This window comes from Pholcus phalangioides, unplaced genomic scaffold (genome assembly GCF_987345545.1).
Source record: "Pholcus phalangioides strain wild (caught in Gottingen) unplaced genomic scaffold, Ppha-v1.0 ptg000009l_1, whole genome shotgun sequence".
Lineage (NCBI taxonomy): Eukaryota > Metazoa > Arthropoda > Arachnida > Araneae > Pholcidae > Pholcus > Pholcus phalangioides.
In genome coordinates this window covers 15,043,577-15,059,346 of record NW_028301602.1, presented here as the reverse complement: position 1 = coordinate 15,059,346, position 15,770 = coordinate 15,043,577, and the positions used below count along the sequence as shown (strand labels likewise).

The 15,770-nt window shown below is 37.6% G+C and overlaps 1 protein-coding gene across 1 annotated transcript in view; it reads right to left on the bottom strand.

Moving 5' to 3' along the window:
• Positions 1-15,155, bottom strand: part of LOC149081804 (isocitrate dehydrogenase [NADP], mitochondrial-like) — a 42,875-nt gene extending 27,720 nt beyond the window's left edge. The window contains exon 1 of the mRNA XM_089235574.1: positions 14,858-15,155. Within this exon, the coding sequence (XP_089091700.1) occupies positions 14,858-14,969 (112 nt within the window). The 5' untranslated portion in view covers positions 14,970-15,155. The remainder of the gene's footprint in view (positions 1-14,857) is intronic.
• Positions 15,156-15,770: the final 615 nt, after the last annotated feature.

Here is a 15,770-nt window from a genome sequence, read left to right as displayed (position 1 = left end):
CATCTCATTAAGAAAATGTCAGTCATTATTTACTCTCATTTAGTAATGCACCCATAAAAAATTTACAACTTATTTTCTTCTCTCTAGATGTTCGTTGCCCCTTTCAGCAGCTCAATACCTATCTCGCCTAGGTACATACTTCAGTTAAAGCAACCTTTACCTACCGAGCCTAGGGCGACCACCACTGGATGGAGCCTTCATTTCCCATCCAACTCCAGTGGTAGGAAATTGCCGTATGGCGATATATGACCGGAGTAGGTGTGCGGCAAAGTAGTTAAAGCAACCATCTTCAATCTGCTGCTTCTCCCCGAAGCACCAGGAGTGCTCAATGCTCAAGTCCGATTTCGTGCCCATGAGCACTTGATCAACGTTTCAATGAAACACCCAGTAAAAATTGCATTCAAGGAATACAATTAAATGCAGATTTCCGGCATACATATGTCAAAGTTGCCGTAAGGGGACTCTTCATTTGACAACGGGCATAAGCAGTACTCGCGGCGCAACAAAGGTTGGAGTGAACCCCTTAAGTTAAAGTGAACTTGTGTAATTCATGCTCACTTCCACCTTATTGCAAAAGGATTCTATTTTCTATATTCCATTCTATTATTCTTTATAATCAAAAATTAAATTTTCATAAACACCCAAGCAGTACTGGTTGGACATGAAGTGAATGCCTACGTAAGGGGTCATTCAAATATTACGTCAGCATCGCGATGGGGGTGTTTTTTCCTCATCCTAGAAATTTATCCTGACATAACTTCTTTCACAGAAAGGATATACACCACACAATAAACTATAATAATAAATTTTTATAATTTATGGGAAAAATTCCAATTAATATAATTTTTTAAAAGTAGTTTGTTGTGCTTAGACTTATACAGATATTCATCCGAACCGAATATTCGGCAAAAGTACGGAATACCGAATATTCCGCACTTGTGAAAGAGTGGGTACTAATGTGACAGATTACTCGTTAATTAACTACGCGTTTTGATGTGGGACATTTATATTGGGCTTGCATAAAACATTTAAATTTCTCAACGCTTCCAGCACGTGATAATTGAATGCGCGGGATACAATTTAATTGCTATGCCACAATGTTTATACATAAGAAGCTAATAATAATTACAAAAAGATGAATTGTAGAAAAAACTGCTGGAATAATTTCTATTTCAATGTTCAATTCCTGCCGAAAATTATAATCGCCATCAATATTGCCTTTAAGAGCAATTTTTCCCATTCCGCTTTTTAAAGCTTTGTGAACCAGTTTTAAAAATTGAATGGATGTATAAGAACGGGATAAATCCTTGAATTTGTCAAACATAAGCAATGAAAGGGAGTCAACTTTTCTGAAGCCATTCACCACAAACTGTATCGTCCCCGGAACATAATGTCTCAGTGTCAATGTCTTTCAAACATCTATTTGTTCCTTTGCTGCCATTAGTAGAACCATCCCTTTCAAAGTAGAAATATTTCACCGTTATCAAAATCTTTCCTAATCTCAACTTTTAAAATAATCATTGCACCACTAATTAATGCCCCTTCCAGCATGAAACCACTCCGGTACCACTTGGTCGAAATTAGATCAACGTTCCTGTTTGCTGTCCAAACTTGTGTTTCCACATAAGCATTTTTGTTTAATGAAAACATGAGTTTTGAGGAATTCTGTACAATTTCGGTTTGAATTGTTTTTTTTCAGGTGGTTTCATTTTCGATCATAACTGGGATATTTGTTTATCTATCACTCGATTAAGCGGGCCGACTGCACTTGTTTGCTTAGTGACATTCTTGATTGAGATGAAAGTAAATACAGTAGCGGGAAATGATAATTGCTTCGTATCTCGCAACTGAAAGTTTCAATGCGGGTAAAATACTCAGGAAATTAATGTCGAAATCGGGGCTCGGCAGTAAGCGGAAATCTAAGCCCAACTTTCCGCAAACGGGACCGGATATTGGATTTTACTGAAACGAAAAATCACGGACCTTCTGTTTTAAAAGGATTAATTTTCTTGGTTAGTAAAGCCGTACAGAGTTAGGAAAAAAAACACACTTTTATATTGCATTTCTGCAGTATAATGTCTTCATATGTTTCACTTAAGAACCTATTTCGTGTATAACCGGAACTGTAACTAGGGTCAAAACTAATTCACGATTTTCCAAAATGAAAACATCCGAATGATATTTATTTTTCGCAGCATGAGTGAAAATATGTCAAAACTAAAAAAAGCACCAAATTAGTTGAACAGCTACGTACCATACATGCATCACACAATGTAACTACCAAATTCCGCAAATACAATAATCAATAGATCAAGTTAATATTTATACAGGGGATTCAGAAAGATTCTACCGATTTTAATATATTTATGTATTTTTAAAAATAAAGACAGAACGATGTGTATGTATAGAAGAAATGTCAACATTTTAGATTATGAACAATTAATAACTCTAGCATGTCGTTTATAAAGCTCTTTTGATGAAGTGGTCATTGAAAATATTGGGAGGGCTTAAAAAGGTACCGGGAAGACGGAGGGAGTACTCGTTACAGTAAAAAATATTTTGTAATTGAAAATAATTTTGTATAATAAAGCAAGGGTGGCTGTGCCGCAACCATGAAAATGTTATGAATATTCAAAATAATATAACAAATCAACAAAAATTATTCTCCCTACAAAAATGACCCGAATATATTCTTGCACCGGACCCTACACGTTTGGTAACGGTGACGCTGAGTTTGGTTACCCACTCAGCACCATTACGATGCGCAAAAAAGATACATATTCCGCAGTAACTTGCGGGCCTGTTGATGACACGTTACACAGGATTCAAAGCTAAAATGAACGTAGGTAGTTGGAAATCTCGCAATAAAACAGTTCTGCCAACTAAATATCGAAAAATAATTTGATTTCATTCATTATTGATTACGGAAATTAAAGTACACCATTAACAAAAAAAAACAAAAACCAAGAATGTCCCAGAAAACAGGGCATATGATCATTCCGTGCGGGGGAAGGTCGTCGATAAAATTCCTGTAAAAAGGGAGTCACGCTTCAAACAGTTAGGGAGAGAGAACTACTGTTCTAAACGATAAACTGTCAATAAAATTAAGAGAAAGACAATGTAGAGACGGAAATGTTGCACTAATTTGCTTTATCGGTCATGGAAAAATATTTCATCTCCTAAAAAAAATAAATACTGGGATGTGCTCGTAGAGTCTCGAAAACACTGCCCTCTCTCGAGCGTAGATTACGATTTTTTCCATGGATAAAAAGATGAAATTGATAAGATAGATAAGATATATGGGGAAAAAGCAATCGGCAAAATGGTAGTGTCGTAAATGGAATAAAAACAAATCTTATTGGAAACACGCCAGAAATGTACGGGAACATGAAAAAATAAGATTACATTGATTCATCATACTACCCGACAATGTCAATAGTTTCGCAACTACGTTAGGAACGAATGTGGGGGAAAACACTCCGAAATAGAAGGCTTATGCTACATTATACTGTGATAGACGAGTACGGAAATTATAATTGAGGCTGTTGATGACCGATAAGTGGGAATGCGCGATAAATAAAAGTCGAATCTGAGACTAATTTTATGTATATTACCTTCCGTGAATTACTCATAAATCTAACAGCAGCTTTATTTTCAAATACTTTTCCATTGCATCTCATTAGAAAGCAGACGCAACGAAAACGAATTGAAAAGAAATGATGGAGCAATTTTTCACATTTAAGTCTTTTTAGAATACTTTGCTTTAAGGAATTCGTCTCTTTAGGATTCCTTAATTTGCCCGAAAGAAATATAATACGGACTCATCCCCACTTTTTTTCTTTTTACTTCTTTTGTGTGCAAGAAAACAATGCACGTTCCCCAGCACAGAAAACCACTTACTGAAATTTATTTATAGCCCCAAGGAAAATCTATTTGTTACACATTTTCTAGTGCCTTCTATTCTTTCCGGTCTAAATTTTCCTAGCGAGAAAAAGAATCAAACTTTTTTTTTAGTTTTCCCGCTAAGTTAAGTATCAGATCGGTATTGAAAACGTGGGAATTGTGTAAAAATGATCTCAAAAGAAAAATGCTCTTCTCATAAGAATTTGTTCCAATCACTTTATCCCCATACAGATCAATATCGGTGCCTTATAGCTTGAAACAGCTGTTTTTTTCCGAGCGGAGATCACGTATACTCAGCTGTCGATGACCTGTTGTAAGTTCTACCCAGCCCTATTACGAATATTACCAACATTCTGCGATTCGAGAGATTGCTGCTGCTTGCTAACATGATACGAGGTCATCGTTCCACTTTTACCACCTTCTTAGGGCGTCTCGCCGAAATTATAATATTCTTATTACAACATTTTGAGAGCTTTTCAAATATCATGCTTATTATAACGGCAGTTTTATCTAGTTCAACAAATTGGGATTATCAATGCTTGAGGATAAACTCTTCGGTCTCGCGTAGACCCATTTTGTCGAGTGTTAATTTCGTGTTTGAGATAAAAGAAACGCAGATTGCCGGATTTGAGCAGGTAGAGGCACCGATATATGCGAAAAATAATCAACGTATGTGAGTAGGGGGAAATAAAGTTGTCAGTCTCACATGTGTACGGGATTCAGTGGCGTAAGCAGGTAACGGATTCCAGAGCTTAACAAATCGGGATAAAAACTAGGCGACCGCCAAATCTACCAGAAGCCACGAAAAAAAAAAAAATTCTCTGCGAACCACCAAAAATATTTTTTTAAGGCTTTTCTCGGCCTTGATGACCTTTTCCTATGTTGGTGGAAACGTTTACATAAATTCCGAAAATTTTCCATTGTTCTCAAACTGAAATTTAGTAATCGCACATAAGAAATTTTAGGCATCAATGCCAATTTTTTTATTCGCCATGACGACCTGTCAAGCCTTGCCATTACACATTTATGAATTGTTAGTGGGCCTCAAGTGGATAGAGCTCTAAGGTTTAGGCATCTATGTAAACTGGTATAAAGAATACAGCCGTACATGGAAACAAAACGGGGTAAAAATATAACGACAGAATTTCATTTTGACTTTAAATTATTTTTAAATTTTAAGCCCAATCTTAAAATTTTAGGCAACCCCTCCCAACGAATTTTTTCTTCGGCCGACGAGCACCGTTATGAGTTTCACTGTACTATACCTGCGTATTGCATTATGTTCACCTACAATCACGTTACAGCAGTGAAGTGTTTCGGCCTTTACGCCTCCTTAAACACAGAAAAGCAGTGCCCTCCCCGCCCCCAGGATTTTTATTAAGCTCTACATAATGTCTTTCTAGTAAATTTATAGTGGGGGATGTATAAGATCGATCTCTAGGCTTTAGGCGAGAACCCTGCCGTCAATGAATACAGATGTTGCAGTGCCGCAAAATACTGGTTTTCGAACCAGCCTGCAAATTGTTCAAACCTAACCCACGCGATGCTGCTTATCTAACCTCTCATAAAACAAAAAATTGGTACAGTCGATGCCGCTTATTCGAATCACGGATAGTGCTATTACTTTTGCGAAGAACGAAACGGACCAATATCATAACGTGGAAAAAAATTCGAGAAAAGTTATTAGGACTAAGGATATTTTGTCCCGCGCATTTTGAAGCTAAAGTTTAACCAAACCATTCCCTCCTCCCGTAAGGTATTGTTATCAGGCTGCACGACCATGAAGGGGGCTAGAGAAGGTGTTCTCTTGCAATTCCCTAGTTGAACATTTCTGTACTCAATCTTGTAATCGGGACCTACGTGGAATGGTTTTTTACAATGGCTTTCCTATAGTTCGATCGGGTCCAACATGGCAAACTCTTGAAGCGTTTACACGAGATTGGAATAGGGGGCAACTTGCTGAATTGGATAGAATCGTGGTTAAGAGATAGGTCGCAACGAGTTATGGTGAACGGGGAATTCTCTGGTTGGACAGACGTCACAAGTGGAGTTCCTCAGGGAAGTGTCCTTGGCCCCATACTTTTTTCACTTTTTATCGACAAACTCGATCAGGGTATCGATGGAATTACTAGCAAATTCGCAGATGATGTGAAGCTAATGGGGGTAATCGGAAATGAAAGCGATAGGGAGTTGCTCCAGACCAACTTAAACAAGATTGCAGCATGGGCAAATGAATGGAGCATGACGTTTAGCGTAGATAAGTGCATGGTCGCTCATTTTGGTTCGAACAACCCACGGTTCTCTTACGAGTTGAATGGTGTCACTATCCCGGATGCAACTAGAGTCACCGATTTGGGAATTCTCATTGACGAGCGACTTAAGTTTTCTGAACATTGTTCAGCGGTTGTCAAAAAAGCGAATAGAATGCTTGGTCTCATTTTCAAAAAGGTCTCTTCGCGTTCTCCTAAAGTCATTCTTCCGCTTTTTCGAGGCTTAGTTCGTCCTGGAATGGAGTATGCTGTAAGGTTTTGGAGACCATACCTACAGAGGGACATAGACTTGGTTGAAGGGGTGCAGAGAAGAGCTACGCGTGTCCTTATTGGCACACAGGGCTTGAGTTATGAAGAAAGACTTCATTTTTTGAATATGTTTACATTGGATGAACGCAGGTGTCGAGGAGATATGATCGAAGTGTTCAAAATTTTCAATGGGATGGATAGGATGGACCATGAACTTTTAGTACACCGCCAATCGACTGCTTTTACAAGGGGACACCAGTATCGATTGGTGAGGGACAATGCAAGGTTATGGTGTCGCAGGGAATTTTTCTCCAATAGGGTTGTTAATAAATGGAATAGCTTACCCCCGGAGGTAGTAAATTGTAACACAATTGACACGTTTAAAAAGAAATACGATAAACATGTTGGGGTAAATCGAGAAGCTATCCATTCTTAGAATAAGACAACCATATGTATTCTTTATGGGTATTGTATAATATTTTATCATGTGTATATATTGTTTGTAATTTGTGTTAATTGCATTTTTAATTGGGTTGCTGTATTTTTGAAACATATGACAACCATATTTTTATGGGCATCTTTTTATCAGCCACCTCGTTGGGCATTTTGCCTGTTGTGGCGTTGTATTTGTATAGTGAAGGCAAATGTATGACAAAGAAAGCTTTTTCCTTCAGTTCTTGATCAGTTTTTTCAGTTGTTTCAAAAATTTCTTTTTCCGAGCGACTTTCTCAAGGGATCTATGAAACTTATTGCACATTAAAAAAATATTTATATAGGAATTTTTGATATACATAGATCAGGAGTTCTCAAACTGTGCGCAGCGGCACCCCGGTGCGCCTCCAACCTTTGTTAAGGGCGCCGCAGAGCTGTGAACCTGACAAAAGGTTTTTCTAAAATATTCTTTGTTAAACAGCTCTGCGGAGCTCGTTGATAAGCATTGAACAGGAGAAAGGGGTGCCGCGGGTGGAAAAAGTTTGGGAACCCCCGCATTATACAGTTCTATTTTAACTCCTCACAGTGGCTTAATAACTATCATTCGGGTATTGTTATCAGAAACCCTGAGTCCCGATGCGACCACATTAAGCGGCGTGAACTGTAGAACTTATATTCGAGCAGAGAAATACAAGCAGATAAATACATCATTTTCATTTTGTATCGTAAAACTGGCTCTTCGCATATAATAATACTGACGTTTGCGATTGTTTTTTCTACATCAATTTTGATTTTTCCCAAATCCCTGATAAATCTTCAAAAAAAAAATCCATCATTTCTGTGATTCAGCTATTTTTCTACCATTAAAATAAATATGTTCGATACGTCGATAGTGCGCGTTTTTGAAAAAAGAAAAAGATAGATAAGAAACGCCGCGACCTTGCTTAGAATGAGCAGACCACGTTTCACAAGGGGATAGACACATCAATTTATCTTGCACTGGAAAATTACGCGAAAAAGTTTTTTTTTTCTGCTTCTTCTATGACGTTGGACAGAGATTAGAATGTAGTAGAATTCTATCAGAAGGGAAGAAAAAAAAGTCTCTCGGATGAAACCAGAGGTGGGGGAGGAATAGCAAAATCGCACATAATTGAGAAAAGATAACTTGCTGGTAAAGCTACAGATAATAGATTGCGTAAATCGATATTATTATTACGATAATAAAAAAACTTGCAAAGATACTGCGGTTTTCTGTAAAGACAACTAATGAAAAAGAGTTGGAAACAGAGTTGCAAAACGAAAGTTGCAAAAAACGAAGATTCTCACACCACATGTACTATTTGATAACTCCCCCCCCCCCCCTTTGGTTTCCCAATGAGATAAGCAAAGATATGTATCTTGAAAAAATGCGCAATGGATCAACAATTACAAACCTCTCAACAATGTAGTTTTAGGAGTAATATTTCTAAGCCAGGGAATGATAAATCCCAGACGCCAGATCACAATAGCAACTAAAAAATAATGCAAATGGTGCCTAAAATATTTCATGTGTGATTAAATTGGAGTCTGAGGGGCAACCCAAAATTTTCGGAATTTATGTCAGTGTGCTCTACTACAAGAAAAGGGGTCACCAAAACATTAAAGTGGGGGGGAAAATGATTTCGGAATGGTTTTTTTTTGCGGGGGAGAAAATGCTTGGCTCCTAAAAAAACGGGCTGGCGCCTAAATTTTTTTGATTCGCCAAGCCCTGTTCCACAGATTTTAATTAGCATCAAAGGTTTTGGAGTACAAAAAGGTCCCATTTCAAACGTTTCATTATAAGAAAAAAACTTCACGACAGGGCATTATTTCTATGGGTGTTACTCTTTCAACTCTTCATGTGTCACATTAAAATCTGATCTAAGGATTGATTTTCATTTTGTTGTTCTGATCTTATAACTCAGAGATTTCAACTGATTTTTTTCTTTTGCTGTAGGTTTTTGGGACTTATTCCTGTTTATAGAAAGTACATTCTATAAAACAGGTGACTTTAGCAAAAGTAAATATAGGACACAAATGTTTAAATTTATTGAAAAGAAAAATTTATTTTCTAAATAAAATTCAGAATCACACATTCAGGAAAACTAAATTCATAAAATGATAAAAAAAAAAAGATCTTTAAACTAATCTAATATTGGCCGCTGAAATAGATTTTGACAGTTTTTAAAAACTTTTTTTTTCCTCTTCTGCTAATTGTTTCAGTCATGTTCGAGGAAATTACTTTCAAGAATTTAACAACACAGCTGTGGTGGATATTCTTCATGTTAAATGGGTCTCTACAGGCATAGGCATGAAGTTATTGAGAATATTGGGAGGGCTCGAACATATCTGGTTGGGAGGGGAGTTTGAGATAAATACAGGTTTATGCCTGTGTCTTACAGCAAGGCTTGACAAACCCTGGTCACCAGGTAATCATGGTGACAAAAACTTTTATATTGGCACCAAAAATTTTCTGTGTGTGGTTACTAGAGTCTGCCATGAAACCCCTTCCCCTATTTACAGCAGCAGACACTAAAGCCATCTGCAGCAAGAATGTTCTCGAACAATGCAGGACATTCTATCCAGTACTAGCAAATGTGATGTGATATCGATGCCATCTGCTGGACTGCAAAAAAAAAACTAAAGCATTTCACACTCCTACCAAGAGATGTCAAGACAATTTTTATCAAATCATAACAATATTACTACTGCATTCTACCAATATTGCAGCGGTGCTTTTGCAAACAAATTTAATTAAAACTTTTCTAAATTCTCAAGGTCAATGGAGCTCAGATAATCCCCTCAGAGAAGGCAAAGTATCTCAGAGTTATCCCCAACAAAATGCTAATATTCACACCTCACTGCCAGGAAGCAGTGAGACATGCAAAGATAGCAGTCGATTCTATGAGAAGAATCTGTCAACATAAAATTGCTCTATCGATGAAGAACGAAATTATGGTTTGTCAGGAACTGTAACTTACGCAGATATGAAAATCAAAGCTGTTTTTGACTTCACAAAGAGACTAGCACTAAATTTTTTGACACACTGAAAAATTCAGAGTTTGGAAATTTAAAGCAAAACTCAGATTATGAAAATAATGAAATTCGGCCCACAGGCAACAAATAAATTGCAAACAGACTTTTGGTGAAGGGACATTCGTTATTATGTAACTGTATTTAATCTTGCATTGTAAATGGGTGTAAATAATTAATAATTGTAAAATAATATGTAATATGATATGGTACTGTTGGCTCTCGGAAGAATCAGTTTTTTTGTGGTCCTATAAAGATAATCCTGACCTCATCCTCTTTCCTAGAAACATCACTGAAAATTTTAGACATTTCTTCAATAGAAATGGGAAAATAAAAAATGCAGATGCTGTATCAATATTTAAGCATATTGTAACACACTTGGTAAGCTCCTCGGGGATGTTATCTTTCTTAAGGAAAATAGCTTTACATAATAATCTGCACAACACACCATGGCTTCATGCTACAGTTGCTATGCAGATAGCAGATGAAGGGGGTATAGGCTGCTACTGCAGCAGTAATTGGGATCATAATTGACCAGTTATGTCTATGTCTAAAACTTTTCTTTTTAAGTAATTCATTAATACTATTCTTTTTTCAGCCTTCTAATTCTCTAATTGGGCTGTCAACCACCATTTGGGAACTACTGTGTTAGATTATACAGGATGCCCTGTCACGCAGTGCCGTCTTAACGCATGGACCTACCCGGGCACGGCCCGGGGGCCTCAGGAGAAGAGGGGCCTCACAAAAATGAGATCCGATTGAAATTTTCTAGAATTTGCAAGGTAGGGCCTCAGAAAAACCAATTGGCCCGGGGGCCCACGATGCTCTTAAGACGGCCCTGCTGTCACGCAAGCCTTGAATGCAAGAATATGATTTCAATTGTTATTGAGTACACTTACGTTTGATTCTTCTGTAGAATTTAACTCAAGAAATTGGAAATGTGATATTTCTCTATGAGGAAAAGGAATGAATAAGAGGGTCAAACAACCTACAGCGAGACCTTCTAAATGCATAACCTTCCAGCCCTTTTAATAGATTTAATATTAAATACACTTCGTAAAAAATAAATAAAAAAACAAATAAGCTCAAACCACAATCAGAGGACATTTGCTTTCTCACTTATCTGGTAAGTGTCAGTGAAACAGCAGATGCAGTCCTGAGAAATATTTCAAATGTCATGTGCAGCATCTAGGTCTTGACAAATTAAAATAAAATTTCAATGCTGTTCAGCAAAAGTTCATAGGTGCCAAGCATCCCCTCGACAAAATTGGTCCAAATTAGTGTATTTTTTGGCTTGTACAGGCAGGGCTGTCTTAAGAGAACCACGGGCTCCCCAAGCCAAATGATTTTTATGATGAGGCCCTACTTGGCCAATTCTCAACAAATTCAACTACTTCTCATTTTTCTGAGGCCCCTCTTTTCTTGAGGTGCCCGGGTGGGCCCATGCATTAAGACGGCACTGTGTACAGGACTTAGAAAGCCCTTTATATGCTAGTGTTGTACTGCCTTTTGACCTCAATTCAGTTATCATACGTAAAAAATATTAGGTGCTGATTGAATTTTTTTTTAGTCGCCATGGTGACCTGGCATTTGCCTCCAGCCATGGTGATGTCCATATATTAAGGACTTCGTAAATAAAAACAGTATGATATGTTCAACAAGCCACTTCGAATATATAAATTGTGAATTTTGTTTGCACCCCTGCCTTTTAATGAACTTTAACTTCATTTGGTATTTTTGAATTCATGTCCCCCTTCTCAATATTTGCACCTATTTGCCCCTTTTCAGATTTGTCTGTGCTTGCCCTTCTAACAAATTTATTCCCTCTTCCTTGCCCCTCCCCCCCTTTTTATTAATTTTCACCTTCCCTTGTTACTTTCCGAGATTCTGCTTCCTTGCAAGGACCTCCCTGGGGACTCATGATAATGGCATTGGGTACTTTTTCGAGTAAATACGTAAACTGATAGGCCATTATTACTTCTAGCAAGTTAGGGCAGCAGAATATCACTTTTCCCAGGAGCCCATGGCGATGTTAAGACGATTCTGTCTCTCACTCTTTCTAGCTTCCGGTGTTCCTAGATCCACTAAATGCAAAAAAAATGGTGTCATGCATTAAAATGTTGAAAATACCACAGCTGTCAACTTTGAAGAATGACAATTAAGAAGGTTTTCGCGTAGATCCAAGTTCTGTATAAAAATAAATATAAACGATTTTTGAAAAACAATGTAGGGACATTTCCCATTTGCAAAAACGTGACACAGTGCCAACCATTGCCAATCAGTAGGTTTAATTACCTATCATTACTAGTCTCAAATCAAAGCATGCTAACAAAAAAAATTGCCATCGGTCCCAAAACGGGACATATGCTCAAGGCAGATACAAATCATCTCTCCAATTTCAGATGTCAAAAGTTGAATTGATGCTGTCTTTTTGTCAAATTTTGTCTTTTCCCCCCCCGGAAATGAAATATTTTGTATGCGATTTGACACAATGGCAACAATTCACGTTACGCCATGATTTCAGAGATTAAAAAAACAAAAGCAACCATCTTTTTTTCTTTTTTCTGGGTTCAAAAATTCTTTGGGAATAAATTTTTCATCTCAAAAGTAGTAATTTTAGCAAGACAATCGCGGTAGAAATTCGGGAGATATAAGAATTTTTCGGGGGTCCAGGAGATGGAGTCGAGAAATCCAGGAGACTTGGCAGCAATGAAATCTGAATTTTTATTAGAAATCTTGTATTTTTGACAAAAAATATAGCAATTTCAACAAATTTGATAGTGAAAAACCCTGATAAAGTTAATCCCGCACAGAAAGATTTATTTTCTCTGTGTGCATGTGTACAGGCCTTATATTTCTCTGTATAAACCACAATTTTAAACCCATCGTCACCAGATTTTAAATATATATACCAAACCTGAAAAGTCTGTTAGAGCCAGACAAATGCCTGAAATAGACAAAAATCCATCGGGCAACTGTGTGTGGGTCTCAACAATGACTTTTGTAATGTTTACATTCGTTACCATGTCTGTGCTTTTACAATGTACCACTTCTTTAATGCTCCCCCGTTTCTGAGAAAATCCGGGTATCGCCAAAATATAGCTAGTTAAATGATAATATTAATAACCACTTCAATGCATTAACTGAATAACTCTATTAATAGAAATTTCTCCATATTATAATAGGAATGAAGTAACTCTCACAAAATATTGTACGAACTTTATGCAATAATTATGTGCATTGTTGTGAGAACAGTGCATATATTCATGGGAAATATAAATGTTTTTCGCTTATAACATGCAGAGTTTTCAACCAATTCTTATGGAGTTCACAGAAAACTTGATACTATACACGAGAGACACTATGTAGGAATTTAGAATGATGATTCATTATTTAATGGGATGTGAACATTTTTAGTAAATGATTTTCAATTGCACATGCTGTGGAAAAATCAATTTTATTATTTTACAATTTGGTTGCTAGATATATAGTGCAAATTATATAAAAATTCAAGTTGAATGTCATGAAAATTCAGAAAGACATACACGATATCGTGTGAGCTGTAATTTAAGTTACTCACTGAGAGTACCTAGATGATAAACGATTTTCTACAAATTGTTATTTTGATTGTTTATATAGCTCAAATTTTTCCTTCTGTTTTTTTCATTTTGACATCATACACATGTGTTATGTTCAAGAACTTTTCTTATGTAGCATTAGACATGTCTTCGCTAGTTTATTCTAGTTCTTATTTTTTGAAATAATCAAGTGTAATATAATAAAATTATTGAAATTCCAATTTGTGGAAAATCCCTCAACATCCAGGCAGTGCGCCATCTTAACACATGGGTCCACCCAGGCATGGCCCAGGGACAAGAAAAGAGGGGCCTCAGAAAAATGAAAAGTAGTTGAATTTTTCGAGAATTTGCCAGGTAGGGACACGGAAAAATTACTTGGCCCGGGGACCATGATGCTCTTGATCATGGGCCCCACATCCTAGAGAATGATGAATTTATAGCGTGAAAGAACAAAAAATGATGAGAATCATCCTGGGTCCCAGGGCTGGAGCCCTGCCCTTGTGGGGGCCAGGCTTAAGACGGCCCTGCATCCAGGTACTCTCCGCCAATAACTCAAATTACAGTTCTGATATTACATATATCTTTCTGAATTTTCACGGAATTTTTATGTAAGTTGTTACATATATCTGGCAACCAAACTGTGAAAGAATAAAGATTATAAGACATTGTCACATTTAAAAATTCTTACACAGGGTTTCTCGTGTATAATGCAGAGTTTTTCTGTGAATTTCATAATCGGTCGAAAACTCTGCATGTTACAAGCAAAAAAACGTGCGATGAAAATTGGAATTTTTATAGAAAACATATCGTGAATATACGTGCTATTCTCATGAAAACACACACAAGAATTGCACAAAGTTTTGTGCAATATCTTGTGAAAGTTACAATCATAAGTTTTTTTTTATTATACAGGGCCATGTACATACCTTTCTTCCCTTAATTTTTTCTGTTGGTCCCCTCTACACGCACTCTTGTACAGTATGTACAGTACAAGCATAGGTTCATGTGATTGAAATTTCAGAGAGATTCATTTAGTAATTTTCTAGAAATTCAAGAAAATGTCTACAAACCCCTTGAAATAGACTTCTAGAAACATAGTGTGTGTGTATATATATATAAGAATCAATAGTGAAAATCATATACAACGATAATCGCCAATATAACGATTTTTCTCTGCGTGGCCCCAGCTTTTCTGCTCTTCCCATAGGGTTAATATCCCGTCTATAACGATAAGCCTGAGTATTGTTATAGCATAGGCGTGTAATAATAATACTGAGCACATGGCGGGAAATCGCGATTTAAGCCTACTTCATTACCGAACACCGGCTCGAGGAGAAACGTGGAAATGTATCATGAACTCGCAACAATACTTACACGAAGCCCGATTTTGCACAACAAAGCACATCGTCGGCGACAAGTTATTGTTGTTGACATTCTTGGCGTTTTGGAGGATGAATCGGGAGAACTTGGCAATCGTACCGGCCATCGTTGATGATTGCAAATAAATTATTAGGAATTGGATTCGCACAGAGAAAGAGAGCTGGAAATTGTCAAGGCGGCCTGAAAACGTCGGCGTGTGGAACGAGTTATAAAAAAAAAATACGTCAGCGATGTATCTTTTTCTTCTCTTTTGCGTGCGTGTTCTGTGTTGCGATGCGAAGGAGCGGCCGCGACAGAGAGAAGAGTGGATGTTGACGTCACAATCACGTCACTATCGACTTCGGCGAATCGGAGAGAGAGATTCCAACCTAACACATCTCTTGATTTTCGACTATCACGAGGTTCCTCGGGGAATTAAAGAAAATAAGAGTTCTCTTTAGGCTTTTGGTTATTATTCATCTTGGATAAGCGCGCCAAAATTATTTGATGGACAAGAGGTTGTTGATCTCCATCATCTTCGAGGGGATTGGCGGCAGTGCCGTCTTAACGCATGGGCTACGGCCCGGAGCAGGCGGATCTCGTGCACCGGGCGCTAGACCCGAGGGGGCGCAAATTTCATTCTGAAACCTCTCCTTAAACATTACAAGGGGGCGTCAAAATGCGCGCTTGCCCGGGGTGACCAAGCACCTAGTTGCGGCCCTGGGGGAGGGGAGGGGGGCTCAAGAGAAGAAGGCCTCACAAAAATGAGATCCAGTTGAAATTTTCTAGAATTTACCAGAAAGGGCTTCAAATCATCTATAGAATTTTCTTGCATTTCCCCCCCCCCCCCAGCCAGGACCGGCGCCAGCATTGAGACGATGAGGCGGAATGATTACGCGGGGGGGGGGCGGTATTTTTATGACAGATT